At 38.8% G+C, this 19246-nt stretch overlaps 1 protein-coding gene across 1 annotated transcript in view; it reads right to left on the bottom strand.

Annotated features, from left to right (window-relative positions):
- The window catches only part of kif3a (kinesin family member 3A), a 29975-nt gene that overhangs the window by 7197 nt on the left and 3532 nt on the right, over positions 1-19246 (bottom strand). The window contains exons 3-13 of the mRNA XM_034181271.1: positions 18841-18985; positions 16010-16094; positions 15717-15822; positions 14843-14982; positions 14522-14719; positions 14123-14297; positions 13912-14010; positions 9717-9873; positions 9340-9520; positions 8565-8675; positions 2380-2505 (exon numbers count right to left, since the gene is read on the bottom strand). Of these exons, the coding sequence (XP_034037162.1) occupies positions 2380-2505; positions 8565-8675; positions 9340-9520; positions 9717-9873; positions 13912-14010; positions 14123-14297; positions 14522-14719; positions 14843-14982; positions 15717-15822; positions 16010-16094; positions 18841-18985 (1523 nt within the window). The remainder of the gene's footprint in view (positions 1-2379; positions 2506-8564; positions 8676-9339; positions 9521-9716; positions 9874-13911; positions 14011-14122; positions 14298-14521; positions 14720-14842; positions 14983-15716; positions 15823-16009; positions 16095-18840; positions 18986-19246) is intronic.

Raw genomic sequence — 19246 nt, 5'->3', positions numbered from 1 at the left:
GGCTATAAAGAAAAAAGAAAAGAAAAAACCTGTATCTGAGCCAAACTGTGGCTTTTGTGATCTGTGACAACCCTATTGCATAGATGTGTCTGTCACCTAATGCATGGTTATTGGATGCTGGATAGATTATCTAAAATTATGAACAGCTGCAGTTGAACTCATGTCTTTTGCGTACCTCCTGAACATCGGGTATAATGTGTGTTCATCGCCGCTCTCTGCTCATAATTTAAGGTAGCAACCATAGAGAGAACATTATGCCCACTCCATGGGAAAATCAGGGAAGAAATAAACTGTATTCTCCAGACCATAAGTCTAATTTTTTATTAGTTTTTTTTTTTTACTTGTTTGGTGACTTATATGTCAAAAAATATGGTATTACCATCAGAGGCAGGGAAGCTCAACTTCCCCTAAAATGTCAAAAAATTAAATGGTCAAATATGCAGTTTGTTATCATTTCATTGACTACAAATGCGTTACATGTTCATCTTGAAGACGGGTTCATTCAGAATGAGCTACTTATCACAAATCGAGTGCCTATTTTGTTAACTTCTCATAAATCTTTTTCTTATACGGTCTGTGGTCAATGCATGTTCCTGTAGAAGCCGAGCGTTCATTCACTTCAATGGGACTGCCTGGAAAGGTTTTCTTCATTGCCACGAAATGCAACGGTCATTGGATAAAGCCACCAGTATGTCCTGCCCCCAGACGCTGAGCGTCTCTGGGGGTGAATGGAGCTGTGGACAGGCCTGGATGCTGGAGTTCTGCACAATGATTGGATGATCAGTTGAAAGGCTGAATCCCATTTTGATTGACAGCTAGGAATGTAAGAATTAGTTTGCATGTGTTTGCGAATTTATGCATTTTTAAATTTATGCCAAAGTGCAAATCAGTCTGTTTTAAAGGTGCACACAGAAGCACACTGGATTAGACATTACGTGAGAATGTCAGGTGAGTTACTCTCTGCTTCGTTCTTCAGTAAGTGTTTAAAAGTCATCGCACATTAATTAATGCCCCACTTCGCAACACAACATCAAAATATTTGTGATTATAAGCCTATCCGGGCATATGTGGTAATAATTAGTGGTTGCTGATGTATTCCTTGCAATTGAACGTTGAGAAACTTTTTTCTGTTGGACTATTTTTTCATGCAATTGTTCATAAAGTGGTGATCCTTGCCCCACTTTGCTTATGAATGGCTGAGCCTTTTGGGGATGCTTCTTTTATACCTATTCATGACACTCGAAATTAGTGTCCTCAGTTCCCAAATGGTTAAGTGTTGTTAGAAGGAAAGGTGATGTAACACAGGGGTAAACATACCACTGTCACAGCTTTTTTGAAATGTGTTGCAGGCATCCATTTCAAAATGAGCAAATATTTGCACAAAAACGATAAAGTTTATCAGTTTGAACATTAAATATATTGTCTTTGTGGTGTATTCAATTGAATATAGGTTGAAGAGGATTTGCAAATCATTGTATTCTGTTTTTATTTACATTTTACACACCGTCCCAACGTCACTGGAATTGGGGTTGTATGTAATAGAGATATAAATTGTGAAATGATTGTACAGCTAGGGACTGTTATGACCATTTTACATATTTGAATTTACATATAAATAAAATGACAAATTTTATGATGTAAGCTGACAATGAGCTTCCCCTCTATGACAGACCAGCAGCCGCCACTGGTTAGCATCTACAGCTACAAGATGGCTACATGTATGACAACTAAAACTGGCTCTGTACAAAAGTAATAATTCGTGTTCTCAAAGTGACAGGCCACACTCTTGAATAAAGCTACGGAATAACCTTCATATGCTCTTGAATAAAGAGAGTGAATAACCTTCATACAAATCACCACTCCACTTGTTTGCACTTTGGGACAACCGGAACCGCAACAAGGATGGCTAGGCTACGGTAAGGCTAACTATGATGTTTTAAAAATATATAGTACCTTTATCAAGTTTATTTACAGTTTGTGAGGTGTAGGTGTGGTGGCCAAGTGGTTAGTGCACTTCAGTTGCAGAAGGTTCCCGGTTCAAATCCCACCGCTGTCACATTTGTCCATGTAATGTGGAGCTGCGTCAGGAAGGGCATCCGGTGTAAAACATCTGCCAATTCAACATGCAGCTCCATCTCGGATTTGCTATGGCGACCCCAAATGAAAACAAGGGAGCAGCTGAAGGCATGTTTAGCTGGTCATTGACATTTTTATGTGGTCAGTGGTGACAAGAAGCAGTTTAATCTTCAGTTCTTTGTTCATCACTAATTAGCCCGTTAGCTTCTGCTTGCTAATGCAGCATTTGCATTATAAATTAATAGTGCTGCAATTAAATTCATTTTGAGAGACACAGAGCTGAAAAATGTAATACCCACACACCTGATATTCCTGCGGAATAAAGTTGTCTATTATGAGCATCTGGAGTCGAAGTTCTCTGCTCAGCTGGCGGATGTTCTCCAGGAGGCCTTCAATCTCTCTGTGATGCTCTTGTTGCAGATCTGCCATCTTGAGGAGGAAGAAGTAAAATAAACTATGGCCTAACTTGCCTTAATTCAGTGATTTTATTACAACAACCTACAGCAATTTCAATGATGAAAGGAAAGGGGAAACGCCAGAAAATGTGCAAATTTATGACAGTCACATCAGTCTACTACAATAACTCCTCAGGTGTGCAGCGGTGTCGGTGTAGTGCTATGTGAGTAAAAAGATTAATCCAGGTTTTGAGTACATTTCTTATTGTTACATGGGAGACAAGGTACCAGTAGATTCAGTAGATTCTCACAAATCCAACAAGACCAAGCATTCATGATATCCACACTCTTAAGGCTATGAAATTGGGCTATTAGTAAAAAAAAAAAAAAAAAGTAGAAAAGGCACAATAATAGTAGTGTGGCATTCAGTCAATGAGTTTGTCAATTTTGTGGAACAAACGTGTGAATCAGGTGTCCCCTATGTAAGGATGAAGCCAGCACCTGTTGAACATGCTTTTCTCTTTGAAAGTCTGAGGAAAATGGGACGTTCAAGACATTGTTCAGAAGAACAGCGTAATTTGATTAAAAAGTTGACTGGAGAGGGGAAAACGTATATGCAGGTGCAAAAAAATTATAGGCTGTTCATCCACAGTGATCTCCAATGCTTTAAAATGGAAAAAAAAAAAAAAAAAAAAAAAAAACAGAAATGTGTGGAAGAAAACGGAAAACAACCATCAAAATGGATAGAAGAATAACCAGAATGGCAAAGGGTCACCCACTGATCAGCTCCAGGATGATCAAAGACAGTCTGGAATTACCTGTAAGTGCTGTGACAGAAGACGCCTGTGTGAAGCTAATTTATTTGCAAGAATCCCCTACAAAGTCCCTCTGTTAAATAAAAGACGTGCAGAAGAGGTTACAATTTGCCAAAGAACACATCAATTGGCCTAAAAAGAAATGGAGGAATATTTTGTGGACTGATGAGAGTAAAATTGTTCTTTTTGGGTCCAAGGGCCGCAGACAGTTTGTGAGACGACCCCAAACTCTGAATTCAAGCCACAGTTCACAGTGAAGACAGTGAAGCATGGTGGTGCAAGCATTATGATATGGGCATGTTTCTCCTACTATGGTGTTGGGCTTATATATCGCATACCAGGTATCATGGATCAGTTTGGATATGTCAAAATACTTGAAGAGGTCATGTTGCCTTATGCTGAAGAGGACATGCCCTTGAAATGGGTGTTTCAACAAGACAATGACCCCAAGCACACTAGTAAACGAGCAAAATCTTATTTCCAAACCAACAAAATTAATGCCTCGCAGATGTGAAGAAATCATGAAAAACTGTGGTTATACAAATAATACTAGTTTAGTGATTCACAGGATTGCTAAAAAAGCAGTTTGAACATAACAGTTTTGAGTTTGTAGCGTCAACAGCAGATGCTACTATTATTGTGAACACCCCTTTTCTACTTTTGTTTACTAATAGCCCAATTTCATAGCCTTAAGAGTGTGCATATCATGAATGCTTGGTCTTGTTGGATTTGTGAGAATCTACTGAATCTACTGGTACCTTGTTTCCCATGTAACAACAAGAAATATACTCAAAACCTGGATTAATCTTTTTAGTCACATAGCACTACTAGTATTTTGAACACTACTGTATATGGACACACACAAACTGAGTGACCATGCTGGAAGAAGATGAGTGAGTTAAACCACCAAGACACCCAGACAACTTTGAAAGAGATATAGGTTTCTATGGATGTGAGTGGAAATAATGTAACATTTGCCTGTTGAATTTCCAATCACAGTTTCATGATGGAATAGAGCAGAAAAGGCTTGTAAAACAGGAAATGGCTTAAATCTTGGCTCAGGTTTCCCTTATGGTGTCTTCTGGCAAACAACAGCTGAAATGTTGCATGTTCTCTTTTAGAAAGTTCTCCTCTACATCACTTCTTCATTAAAGCTGTATAACTGGTGATGCAAAAGACAAAAGTTGCACTGGGTTTTTGTGGCTTTCGTCACTAGTCTTCTATCAGCATGGTGATTTAATTTTTGAGAACGGCTTACTTGACACAGATTAATCACACAGTTCCATTACGTTTTTATTTCCCAATGACTGACTAAAAGTGATGACTGAATCCTTATATATATAAAACAAAATTGCCCTGTTCCTTTTTTGCAGGCCTTAAATGTAGTAATGGATGCATACTAACAAATTAAAATGAAGTTGCCCACACAAAATATGAAATATCTTGGATATATATATATATATATATATATATATATATATATATAGGGCAGCATGGTGGCTTAGTGGTTAGCATTGTTGCCTCACAGCAAGAAGGTCGTGGCTTCCATTCCCGTGGCCTTTCTGTGTGGAGTTTGCATGTTCTCCCCATAAGTGCTCCGGTTTCCTCCCACATCCAAAGACATGCGGGTTAGATGGATTGGAGTCTTTAAATTGTCCGTAGGTGTGTGTGTGGGTGTATCTGTGCTTGTTTGTGGCCCTGCGACAGACTAGCGTCCTGTCCTGGGCGTACCTCGCCTCGCGCTCTATGACTGCTGGGATAGGCTCCAGCCCCCCGAGACCTTTAATTGGACTAAGCGGTAGAAGAAGAATGAATGAATATATATATATATATATATATACATACATACATACATACATACATACATACATACATACATACATACATACATACATACACACAAGGTCTATTAGAAAAGTATCCAACCTTATTATTTTTTTCAAAAACCATATGGATTTGAATCACGTGTGATTGCGTCAGACAAGCTTGAACCCTCGTGCGCATGCGTGAGTTTTTCCACGCCTGTTGGTTGCGTCATTCGCCTGTGAGCAGGCTTTGAGTGAGGAGTGGTCCACCCCCTCGGCGGATTTTCATTGTCAGGAAATGGCGGAATGATTAATCGGATAAGCGGGGAATTTTAAAAAAATGTGCCAGGGAAACAATTTTTCTCTCCTTCCATCACTTTATTTAACAGTAAGTCCCTTCGGCTGCTCCCTTGTTTGCACTCGGGGTCGCCACAGCAAATCCAAGGTGGATCTGCATGTTGAATTGGCACAAGTTTTACGCCGGATGCCCTTCCTGACGCAACTCCACATTACATGGAGAAATGTGGGGGGGTGGGACTTGAACCCGGAACCTTCTGCACTGAAACCAAGTGCATTAACCACTTGACCACCACCCCCTTCATCACTTTATTTAACAACAGAACATTATTTGAAAACTTAAAATACTTGAAAATCAACAAATTGTCAAATGTCCCTTGGCTGTTGAAATATAAAATAATAAAGAATAAAACAGTTTATAATAAAGAACAAAAATAATTATTTCAAATGGCACTGCTTTATCAAAGGGCTGAGTTGCCATAAAACAACACTGAAACATATAAATGTTATAAAATACGTATACGGTGAAAAAAAGAGGTATTTTATTGCTGCAAATGAGCAATTAACATAACCAGTTAACCATAAAACCTAAATCAAAAACTGTAGCCTGACTCATTATATGTGCAACATTCTCTGTATAATTTGTAAACTATGTGGTCATTTCACAATGACACACGTGACTCATCCCACATATACGTATTTCTCTCTCTCTTTTTCTCTTTCTCCCTCTCTCTCTGTCTCTCTCTCTCTCACACACACCGTATTTGAGCAAACTTTGGAAACATGAAGACTTTCAACAGTAAAATAAAGCCTATAAATGAATTTCTGGAGCTATACATCCAGAAGGAGCTCGTTTTATGTGAAGACTTTGACGGAATTGTTTTCCGCTGCAGCGTCTGCGGGGGAGGGGGGGCGGCCACTTCTGCACAAACAGCCTGGCTGAATTTTTAAAAACGACCTGATAGCAGTGCAGAGTGTGACGGCGCTGTCAGAACACTGATGGCGCGGCGTCGTTGTTCCACTGTTTGGGGAGAACCTGGTGTTATCATGTTTTCCGATTGTCCGCTGCGTAGAGTGTGGCAGGAAAAACCGAAGACGCTTTCTCGCGAGGTGCGAGAAGGATTTGAACGTTTTAAACCAAGAAAAAAAAAAATGCCACTTGACCGGTCGGACAACAATTTAGAGCTATTACTTGTCCGATCACATTTTCACTTGTCCCGGACAATCGGACAAGCGTTAATGTTGATGGTAGGACTTTGACAACATTAATAAAAAACTGTCTGTGCTGTTACTGTTCTTTCTTTTTCTTTTTCTCTCCCTCTCTACCCCTCACCTTGCTGCTCTGGGAGACGCGCAGACAGCCTGAGCCTCCCGTGCCATTCGAGGTCCGACTTGCAAATGTTGCAGTTAACAAACGTCTTTGAGCTGTTTAACGTAAAGTGCACCCACACTTTCAAAGTCTTAACTTTATTTCATCTACTTGCATCTGCCATATTCTAACTGTGCAGTTGTACGAAACAGCATCTGATCTGCTCTGTGCACTGGTCGCTACTGGCGTCAGAAGCAGCCAGCAGTTTCTAGCGCCATAATCGCTCGACACAACGCATCGATCATGCAATGTGTTACCAACGCCTGTTGTAATCAATTTTTATCGATTCGTTGTTGCAGCCCTACTTTTCACAATTCCTGTGCTAGTCAGATGACGTCCCGGATAAAACACAGCGTCCAGTTTGGAAATGAACGGCACATTCCACTGTTACAGGAGTTTTTGTCATGGAAAGAGGAGCGGAGGCTTCGCGCGTCGCGGCGGTGCCGCATGGCTCAAAGCAACGCCATGATGAAGCCTCACGGGACATGTTCTGGCATATCCAGGCACATCCACAATTTCTCGGATAATCACTCGATGGAAAAACCACCGACAGCTGTCTGAACGCCATCTCAAAGCCGTCCTGTGAGACCAAAACGGAGGTGGTTTTGTCTCACTCCAGTAGTGAATCCATCGTGACGCGCGAAGCCTCCGCTCGGCTTTCCATGACAAAATCTCTTGTTAAAAATGAAATCTGCCGGAAAATGGTTGATGTCCAGCTCTTGTGATAACCAGAGAAATGGCACACGATGGTCACTGATCCAGACAGCCATCCGTTTAGAAATGAAATGGTCGTTCAGCCTGTCGATGGCGGCTTCGGAGCTCGGCGCGCCCCACAGCCGCTGGGGGCCGTCCTTAAAGCGACAGTAACACTCCTTATTCTCTACCAAGCCCGTAACATTTTCACCAAAAGCCAGATAAATTTTTCTAATGGTTTCCAAGCTGCCAGTCTCTAACAGTTTCTGAAAAAAGTCTGATGGAAAAAAAGCCCAAAATCATTCCGCCATTTCCTGGCAATGAAACAACGACGAGGGGGCTGGACCACTCCTCACTCAAAGCCTGCTCACAGACGAATGACGCAACCGACAGGCGTGGAAAAACTCACGCATGCGCACAAGGGTTCAAGCTTGTCTGACGCAATCACACGTGATTCAAATCCATATTGTTTTTGAAAAAATAATAAGGTCGGATACTTTTCTAATAGACCTCGTATATATATATATATATATATATATATATATATATATGTGTAAATAAACTGGGTCCTGCAGAGACGGAAGGACCGCTGAAAGCGGGCGTCATCCAGATGCAGCTCCTGCAGCAAATAATGATACTCCCCGAATTGGGAACGTCTCATGACGTTTGTCAGCTTTCCACACAACAACTCGCTCCGTGTGATCAAGGTCCGTCATGATAACTTGACTGACAACCAGCTCCTCCTATTTGACGACGCAATGGGTTGAATTTTCGCAGCGAAAGCAGTGTGACACACCAGGCGATGGTGGCGCATCTGTCGCCACGCGACCGACGCAAATTTGTGGCGTCCGGTCGCGCCCGGTGTGAACACGGCATGTCGGGAGCAGCCGAGAGAAAAAGAAGACGACGATATGAAAAAGTGTGGGTTGCAGGCTGTTCACAAACAAACACACAGGGGCAAAAACACAGCCCAACTTTGTTGGCAAAAGTAATAAACAAACACAAGGATCATAATCCTTCAAAGTACGATGAAAAGTTGAATGAAGGGGTTAAAAGACTTGCAGAGGAGGCTAATACACTGGGGCTAAACCACTGGCATTCATGTTGTACTTACTTCAGATTTTGCAGCCATAAGCATGGTCCATACTTTCTTCAGTTTTTTGGTCTTTCCTTGAGCTTCTTCCTGAAGACTTGTGTACTTCTCTTCAATATCCAGACGTTCTTGCTATTATAAGAAGCACAGAAATCAGTGCTATTGTACAACCCAGTGTCTTAATGAAACAAGTTGATGTGTCAACATAACTCTGCAACACTGACATATGTACATAAAAGGCAAGTGTCAACTTAATAATAGTTTAGAAGAATTTTCCAACATTTTTGCATCATTTGAAACTGCTGGGGTTCTTTTTTCCAAACCCTACTTATTAACATGTATATTTAAAAACATAAATATATGTTTTTAAAGGGCCTCTGACACACTCACTGACTCAAATCAGTGAGTGTGTCAGAGGCCCTTTCATTGGCGAGATAAGCACTTAATAGGTTACATGACATACCCTACAATGTGGAATCCTCCGGGTCATGAGAATAGCTGTGATTTTTATACACTTAGTGGTACACCCATCTGGCAACTGTGGTGAAAATGACTGAATGATCATCGATTTCACAACAAAAAGTAGGACTCTACAAGGTCCAGGATCCTGGTTTCAGAATGTAGAGCAGCACCCCTGAGCATGGTACTCTGGGAGTGCTGATATACAGTCATGTCCATTAGTATTTGGACAGTGACAGTTGTCATTTTACCTCTATATGACCACAATATGAAGTTTTGTATATAACACTGTGCTGTTCAAAATTATTGAACTCTACTAACTGTCTTCTATACTTACTTCTTTCTCCTCCAACTCTTTGCGCAATTGCTCTGCTCGCTGGCGACGTTCTTCGAGCTCATTGTTGGACTCCTCCAAGAGCTTCTCCTGCTCCTCAGCCTTTGCAAGGAGGTCCACTCCACCCACAATGACCTTCTTCTCTAAAGCAGACAATTTCTCTAGCAGCATATGATGCTCCTGCCTTAAATTAAAGGTGAAAGCAACACACTAGAACCTAGAGGTTTCACAGACTGACGACAACCTATAGTTAACGACTATGACATTACTACATGACTCACTAACAAATAACAATTACATTATAGATTAGTTTACTTGTATTAAAGTGTATGCTACATTTAAAATGTTCCTTAAAATAAATTTCACACCCATGGACTCACTGTGCTTTGAGCAGGTCCTTCTCTCTTTTCTCAAGCTCTGCTCTCGCCTTGTTCCTCTCTTCTTCCTCCATGTCCAGCTTGGCCTCCAAAGCCTTCCTTTCCTCTTCGATTTTTGCCTGCATCTCCACAATTTCATCTGGGGAAACCTTCTTTTTCCCTACAGACAAGTAAATTTTTGGTTAATAATAATAATTATTATTATTAGATATTTTAACTGACAATTACCAATGCGGATCTGGTTGTATCCGCTGTGGCGACCCCGAACAAAACTGGGAGCAGCCGAATGAGCAACAATTATTAGTTACTTTAACACCATAGAAATAAGTTATTCATAATACAGCAGAAACAACATAGTATCAATGATTGAAGCACAAACAAAAGAATTAAAATAATAATAATAATTTTAAAAATAAGGATACATATAAACAGAACTTAAAAACAATAAAATTTCCTTCCATGAATGATTAATAGGCAGTTAAGAACACATTTGTCTTTAGGTTTAAAAATGTCAACAAAACCTGACTAATCTCAACTGGCAGTTTGTAAAACACATTATCATATACCTATAAATGATACGCCAATATGATTGGATAAAACACTAAAGAATAAATAGCAATACACCGTTTTGGCGGATGGGTAATATTTTTCATACCACCCGATTAATCAGCCAATCCGGACAGCGGAGCAGTGCCACGACGAGGAGGCGTGGTCAGAGGAACTGTGAAATACTGGTGAGTCACTATTAACAATTTCTTACGTGTCCAACCTCATAGGTTGATTGTTAAAATTAAATTTGTTAGTTCTAAAAGCCATCATAATTATTTATAGGAAAACGTTCTATTTTTTTCTACTAAGGTTTGAATTTTGAATGTTTATACAGGAGAGAAAAGTGAGAAAATGTTAATGCCTGTTTGAGAAAAGTGTATAAAGTGTGTAGTGAGGGGTTTTACAACTTTAAAACATCTATAATAATTGTAAAAAATAACAGTGACTACTTTGCGGATTTCACCTATCGCGGGTTATTTTTAGAACGTAACTCCCGCGATAAATGAGGGACCACTGTATATGATAAAATTGTTATCAAGTTGTTCACCAATGAATATGGCTTTTTACACCCTTCAGAAAACCATACAACATTTATCATTTATAGGTAAATGATAAAATTGTTATCAAGTTGTTCACCAATGAATATGGCTTTCTAGACCCTTCAGAAAACCATACAACATTTATCATTTATAGGTAAATTATAAAATTGTTATCAAGTTGTTCACCAATGAATATGGCTTTTTACACCCTTCACAAAACCATACATCCTTCGGCCTCAAGGTGTATGGTTTTCTGAAGGGTGTAAAAAGCCATACTCATTGGTGAACAACTTGATAACTGATATTACCACATGCTGCTTTCTGCCTAATGAGTGGCATACAGAAAAACTTTGATTCAAGGAAACAGATGGCTTCTGAGAAACTGTGGCTGAGCTTTCAAATCTTCTTTTGAAGAAAATCCTTCTCTGTTCTACACCACCAAGATGTTGTGCAACTGGGGATGTAAAACATAAAACTTGCACAATTCCTAATTTCTCCACTGACAACCAAAGAAGAATTTAGTTCTTTCAGAGTTATGTATGTCTTGGTGGCTTCCCTCACTAGCCTCCTTCTTGCATGGTCACTCAGTTTTTGAGAAGGTTCTACTCTAGACAGATTTATCACAGCAGTAAATACAGCAGTATAATAATCAATTCTGGACAAACGCAAGGTTAACCCCTCAGTATCAGCTCTAAACAGAATTCGTCTTGTGTTTTAAATATTTATTTCTGAGGTGCAAAAGATTTTTGTGAAACACTTCACTTTTTGCTTAAAAAAAATCCAGACATGACTTATGTTAACAATGACAGAACCTATAATAACTGCTGAGTTTTAATATATTGTTGCATGTACCAGAACTAAAGCTACTACTCACTTTCAGGATGTAACAGAGTACAGGAAATTCCGTTTCTAAACTACACTCAAAAACCTCATCAACAACTAAACCACTGAAAGTTTTTTTTTTTATTTACAAAATAGACTGAAAACATGCAACCATATGCCATGAAGGTAGAGTTATTTTTTAGTTGTTGATTACACGTTGTATATTAATTTATAAATATTAATATCAGATATTTTTCATTAATTTAAAATTTTTTAGGGCTATTTAATGTGTCTAAAATTATTTTGAGCCACAGTTCCATACATTTTGTTCAGTACAGATTTTTTTTTTTAAGACAACTGATCACAGGTTTGGAAGGTTTTTTAATCACTTAAAGAAAATGTATGAAAACTTTAAATATACATCGTCCTCACATTTTCCAACACATCATCAGTAGTTTTAGTTCTAAGGTGTTTTTTGTTTTTTTTTGGGGGGGGGGGGGGGGGGGGGGGGGGGGGGGGGGTGTAAATAAATAAAACAATGTCACTTGTGTACAGTCCCGACATTTTATTTACTTATTTATTTATTTACTCTAAATGTTACAATCCAGATGTGTGTAGTTTTCTTGAAGCTAGCAACATTATTAGTTTAATGTGGGACACAGTCTTAGACAGTGGGGAAAATCAGTCAGTAAAGCAGAACATTGGCCTGTCTCCCTGGTTTGTTTGATCTCAGTGGGTTGTGACAGTTTGGAACTGAAACACGTGAAAAACTAAACACACCAAAACTACGAGACATAAACATAGATAGAATAGGTTTCTTAGCGCAAATGCATTGCCACTTACACTCAAACAAAACTGTCATCTCAAATCAATGTAGGAGTGTTAAGATATAAATATAGCTATGTCATACTCATACAAACTAAATTATTTGGTTACTAATTCAGTGTGGCCTACCACTATAGTATGTGAAAGTACACTACTGAGATTATTATTTGCATTTTTCCACATTTTGATGACCAAAATATGTGTTCATCTATATTTATTACTTCCCACATGGGAAACTCCTAAATGAAGACAGTGTTACATTATTGGACTCCACGTAAAGGGATGAATCCAGCAAGCAACTTTATAAAAACACCCTTTCCAAGGTACTGGATGATGACTCATATTAATCAGCATAAATCACTTGACTTGATACTTATAAGAGATACAACTAAACTAGCTGTAAGACAATTATCTGATCATACTTCAGCCCAACATTTAGAGGAGCAAAAACTCACACCCTCCACTGTATTAAACAAGAGTCATCAGGAGTTCACATATCCCCCGCAAATCAGAAATACAAAGTGCCGGGATAACCCAAATACACCCATATCTATCTAATATATAAAGCTGACTGCGTGTGCGTGTTCACTAAGCACAGCTGCAGTAATTGAGCAACTGGGGGCAGCAAAGGGGAGGTCACTGGGGCCTTAGGTTGAAAGCGCATGTGTGTGAACACACACACACACGATCAGTCTTATATAGTTGATCATGACCCACTCACTGGAGCCCTTATTTTCGCAGTTCACGTGGTAATCAGGTCAGGTAGCAAGCATCATACCTTACTTACTACGTAGCAGTGGCTGGCTCGGGTGCACTTTAATTACAATCTGAACAAGTCAGTGAGCACCGCATGTGAGTTAAGTTTTTTTTCCAATTAAAATGTACCTGCTGTGTACAGCATGCTAGAGCATTGCACTGATATGATGTGCTATCATCTTTTATCATCATTCACTTGAGTCTCATGAATCACAAATTGCTCTATGAAAATTAATGACAACAATATACACACAATGCAATGCAACTTAATAAACTTAAATTAAAGTGACATGAAATATACAATGACAAGCTGAAAATTCTTCTCTATTACCCGTATGTAGAACGGGTAACTCAGCTGGTACTAAATATCAATGAAATTAGTCAACTGGTTATTGAGGTATCACACTAACAAGGATGGCAATAGCAATAAACTGAATAATCTCACTGTGACCTTGAAATGACCCCAAGATCACCATAATCAACTGGTGTTGGGAGATAACCCAAGTACACGCTTATGCTAAGTATGAATGAAACTGGTCAACTGGTTCTTGAGATATTGCGCGAACAAGCGAAAATGGACGGACGGACAGATGGACATGCTGATGACTACATAAAAAGGCCACAGATTCATGAAAAGTGCAACAACAAATATTGTAAATTCTTGCAATGTTTAGAACTACTTGTGTTTGTCAGTGATTAATTCATACCTCTTCTTCTCCTGCGGCCATCTCCTACAACCCCTCCTTCTTCGTCAACTTCATCCATCTCTTCTGACCCACTGGCCTCTGAGCCAGAGATCTCTTCACCTTCATGTCAACAACAAAACCTGTTAGACTCATATATATGGCTGGCTCAAAAAACAAACAACCAAAAAAGCATCTTTGCAGCTGTACTATGACAAAAGATAGCAGCCAATACCTTCCTCCAGTTTCTTCTTAAGCTCTTCTATCTCCTTCTGAAACTGTCGCAATAAGGCATCTTTGGGATCCTCATTGATCCTGGCTTTGTTTTTGATGTTTTTGGCCCTGTTTGCGTAGCGCAGGGTACTAATGGTCTCATCATAATTATAGTCTGCAGGCCCTATATTTGCACACTATTGGAGAAAAGTACGTCATTTCTTAAATGCAAAAAGTTTAATGGAAAAATCTAACTGGAACAATCATTAGCTATTTGCAATAATAAATGGGCGCATTTATTGCTCAGAGAGCAGTTAAAAATTAAAGATGCATTTGACACTTTGAAGATGACTTCAACTTAAAATGACAAGACTGGATGCTATTCTACAAGTCATGCTGAAACATGCTTAGAGTATTGTACCATCATGGTCTTGGAGTTTCCTCCAAGTGAATCTTGTAGCAGTCGGGTAAGTTTGGAGTTCCTGTACGGTACATGGGTGCTCTTGCCATCCACCAGGGCAGAGATGACATTACCAAGTGTAGAAAGGGAGAGATTGATCTTTGTTGCTTCTTTTAACCGCTGGCCTGTAGCTCCAGTCTTCCCCTGTCTTTCTGAGCCCTGTGTGTGGAAGGTGGTAAAGGACGCGGTGGTTCAATGACTGCAAGTAATTAACACATTTGCAACATATTTTTCCCACCAAGCTTATTTCTGGTACAGAGTATTGGCTATATAGGTACATACTGCGAGATCAACCAAATGAAGCTTTCCCATGCGTACGTGCTGGTTTCCATCCACACCCTTTTCGCTGCACTCAATGGTGATAGTGAAAATGGCGTGGGACCGAGAACTGTGTTCATTCATGTTTGTGGCACCAACAGATCCTAAAGTTAAAACAGCCACACAACACACCATAATGGTATCAAATGTATTAATAAACTATAAAATGTGGTGTGATTTTTTTTTTTTTTTTTTATGGACTGTCAAAAAATGCAAGTAAGAGGTGGTGCAACATGAAAGAAGAATTCAGTTCCTTAAAACTCCCACTGATGTGTTTTATGACTATTTGTAGGATATACAGGTGTTTTTCTTTTCTTTTTTCCTGCACAATCAGGTCCAGTTCTGTTTGGTTGTGTTCATTTCAGGGAAGCATTTCATATTCATTTAACGGAGTGATTGTATTTAATATTTCTCTTATTGTTGGAAATATTTCCTCCCTCGTCTCCTTGCGTGGTCACTCAGTTAACTGCCTCCTCCAGACAGACTTAGCAAAAATGTTCATGTATCAATCCCTTGACTTGTCTGAAGAAAACTGGCTGTAAAAGTGATGATGTACTGTAGCTGTGTTATGCTTAATTGTATACTTATGTATGCCACTGTTTAGGGCTTTTGTATTTTTATTTTATTTGTCATGTTGTAGAGGTTGCTTTCACTATGTTTATAGTGCATTATTTCAGAATTTGTATTATAAAAAAGTCTGAATTATGGTTTTTAAATCTGATTTCATTCCAAAATTCAGATAGGTAACAGCTCAAAGGTTCTCAAACTTTCAAGCACCACTATGTTAGCTTATGTGGGTATACATTTGCATCTAAATGCTGTTAAATGCTCTACTTACGGTTTTTGTGGCCAAGTGTCATAATTGTATCCATGTCGTCAGCATTGTTCACAACATAAACAGAAAGATCTTTGATATATACACCAACGTCTGGCCTTTCTTTCACCTGTTATGAGAAAGAAAAAAATCTATATATCAGGAAAACAAAAACTGATAAATTATTCAGCTGCACTACCTTCTGTCAGATTTCAAAAGGAAAAGAATTACTATACAGATTTATCAACAAAGCAGATTTGTTGTTAATCAATGAAATCTATGGGGTAATGTGTTATTTCATCTAAATGTGCTTTTACCTCTAGCCTTTGCATCTGGTCCTTTCCAAGCAAGTCTCGCACTTCTTCATTGTAAATTTCAAGGTATGAGACACGAACCAAAAACCTGTAAGGGGTGTGTACTTGTATATAGTAAATGGGTAGTTGCTGGAAAAAGGTTAATTATAAACAAACAAATAAATAAGTGAGGACATGTCTCGGAGAATGCACGGGTGTCACATGTTTTCATATCAGGTCGAAGAACATGTGACATATGCAAACCAGTATCTCGACTGCAATCATACGTTATGACTGTGCCATGATGTTTAAGAATGAATGCTTCAATTTCTTATTAAGTAGGTCAAGAATCAAAAATGACTTGCTGACAGACTCCGCCTATAAATGCCTCGTCTGTCCTCACAGCAATCTTTCTCAGTTTGCTGTACAGCTCACAACTGCCACCAATCCACATTCTGTTAGCTGTCTGGATGGTAACTGGAGTGCCCTCTGAGATGAAACATCATCTGTAGGACATTTTCAATTCCGAAGCAATCCCTGGCAGCTTTCAGGTTCTTGTTGTCGAAGGTCTACCACACTGCATCATTTGTCATGCCCCAGACAGATCTGAGAGAGCAAAGCTATGCAGCTGAAGGTTTAAGTTAAAATATATGTAGGAACCAACATAGAATTGCTTCACACACAATGTAATGCAAATGACAAAATTAGTCTTTGAAAACATAGGTTCAAATAGTTAAACTAGATGCTTTTTTTCCTCAGACTATCCACTTACTTGCTTATCTTAAGTCAAACATGACTCCCTGGAGTCATACACCAGAGTGCTTATTTTCTCAATTAATTGTTTGGTCCATAAAATGTCAGAAAATGGTAAAAACTGTCAGTGTTTCCCAAAGCCCAAAAAGACATCCTCAGATGTCTTATTTTGTCAGCAACTATAATATATTCAGTTTATTGTCAGAGAGGAGTTAAAAAACAAACACAAAACCTAGTGTGTGTGTGTTATATATATATATAATGTTCAGAATAATAGTAGTGCTATGTGACTAAAAAGATTAATCCAGGTTTTGAGTACATTTCTTATTGTTACATGGGAAACAAGGTACCAGTAGATTCAGTAGATTCTCACAAATCCAACAAGACCAAGCATTCATAATATGCACACTCTTAAGGCTATGAAATTTGGCTATTAGTAAAAAAAAGTAGAAAAGGGGGTGTTCACAATAACAGTAGCATCTGCTGTTGACGCTACAAACTCAAAACTATTATGTACTGCTTTTTTAGCAATCCTGTGAATCACTAAACAAGTATTTAGTTGTAGAACCACAGTTTTTCATGATTTCTTCACATCTGTGAGGCATTAATTTTGTTGGTTTGGAACCAAGATTTTGCTGTTTTACTAGTGTGCTTAGGGTCATTGTCTTGTTGAAACACCCATTTCAAGGGCATGTCCTCTTCAGCATAAAGCAACATGACCTCTTCAAGTATTTTGACATATCCAAACTGATCCATGATACCTGGTATGTGAGATATAGGCCCAACACCATAGTAGGAGAAACATGCCCATATCATGATGCTTGCACCACCATGCTTCACTGTCTTCACTGTGAACTGTGGCTTGAATTCAGAGTTTGGGGGTCGTCTCACAAACTGTCCGCGGCCCTTGGACCCAAAAAGAACAATTTTACTCTCATCAGTCCACAAAATATTCCTCCATTTCTCTTTAGGCCAGTTGATGTGTTCTTTGGCAAATTGTAACCTCTTCTGCACATGTCTTTTATTTAACAGAGGGACTTTGTGGGGGATTCTTGCAAATAAATTAGCTTCACACAGGCATCTTCTAACTGTCACAGCACTTACAGGTAAATCCAGACTGTCTTTGATCATCATGGAACTGATCAATCGATGAGCCTTTGCCATTCTGGTTATTCTTCTATCCATTTGGATGGTTGTTTTCCGTTTTCTTCCACGCGTCTCTGTTTTTTTTGTCCATTTTTAAGCATTGGAGATCACTGTAGATGAACAGCCTATAATTTTCTGAACAATGTCTTGAAGGTCCCATTTTCCTCAGGCTTTCAAAGAGAAAAGCATGTTCAACAGGTGCTGGCTTCATCCTTAAATAGGGGACACCTGATTCACACCTGTTTGTTCCACAAAATTGACGAACTCACTGACCGAATGCCACACTACTATTATTGTGAACACCCCCTTTTCTACTTTTTTTTTTTTACTAATAGCCCAATTTCATAGCCTTAAGAGTGTGCATATCATGAATGCTTGGTCTTGTTGGATTTGTGAGAATCTACTGAATCTACTTGTTTCCCATGTAACAGTAAGAAATATACTCAAAAACTGGATTAATCTTTTTAGTCACATAGCACTACTATTATTCTGAACACTACTGTGTGTGTGTGTGTGTGTGTGTGACACACACACACACACATTTAATCATGTGAAATCAGAGAACGTGGACATTTGAGGGGAAAAAAGACAATGTTATTAATATCAATTGTAAAAACAGATGGGAATTATTTTAGCAACAGCTGATTAATCATTGCAGTAGAAATACAGTCAATATAATATATAAAATACAGTCACTGACTTCTCCAAAAGTTCAAACGTATTCTTGTGAATAGAGTAGATATGCCATTTTTAGATGTTGAAATTGATCAACAACAACTTAACAACAGTGAGTTTTAATGTTTTAATTATTCTAGTCATTTTCAAGCAATGATTATCTAGTGACAGCAAATGTTTATAAGAGTTGTAATCTGGACTAAGTACATTTTTTTAAGGAAAATAAACCTGGACCATTTATCACGTTAGCAAAAATAATTTTATTGTTTGTGAAGTCTTACCTGGTGTCACCCTCTGCCTTGGCAATGTGTCCAAAAATATGAGCAAAGGAATTAGGGATTATTCCCCTGAGCTCAGGCACTGCTCTCACACCCTCCATGGTGAATGTTTTTCCTGTGCCAGTTTGCCCATATGCAAAAATGGTCCCTGAAATGGACGAAAGAGAGAGCATAAAACAATAATTACTCTGGTGTATTATAGGTAATAAAGAAAATGACAGTTATAATATCACTACAAGGACCCAGCACATATAGAGTGCATACCTCCACTGGAGCAGTAATAGCCAATATCATTTTTGCCAAATGGCAGAAAAGCATTGTCAGGAACTCAAAACCAAACACACATACAGCAGGTAAAATAGGTATTGAACACGTTACCATTTTTCGCACTAAATATATTTCTAAGGGT

The sequence above is a fragment of the Thalassophryne amazonica genome, chromosome 11 (assembly GCF_902500255.1).
Source record: "Thalassophryne amazonica chromosome 11, fThaAma1.1, whole genome shotgun sequence".
NCBI lineage: Eukaryota > Metazoa > Chordata > Actinopteri > Batrachoidiformes > Batrachoididae > Thalassophryne > Thalassophryne amazonica.
The sequence above is the reverse complement of the archived record's forward strand: the minus strand, read 5'-3'. Positions and strand labels throughout refer to the sequence as shown.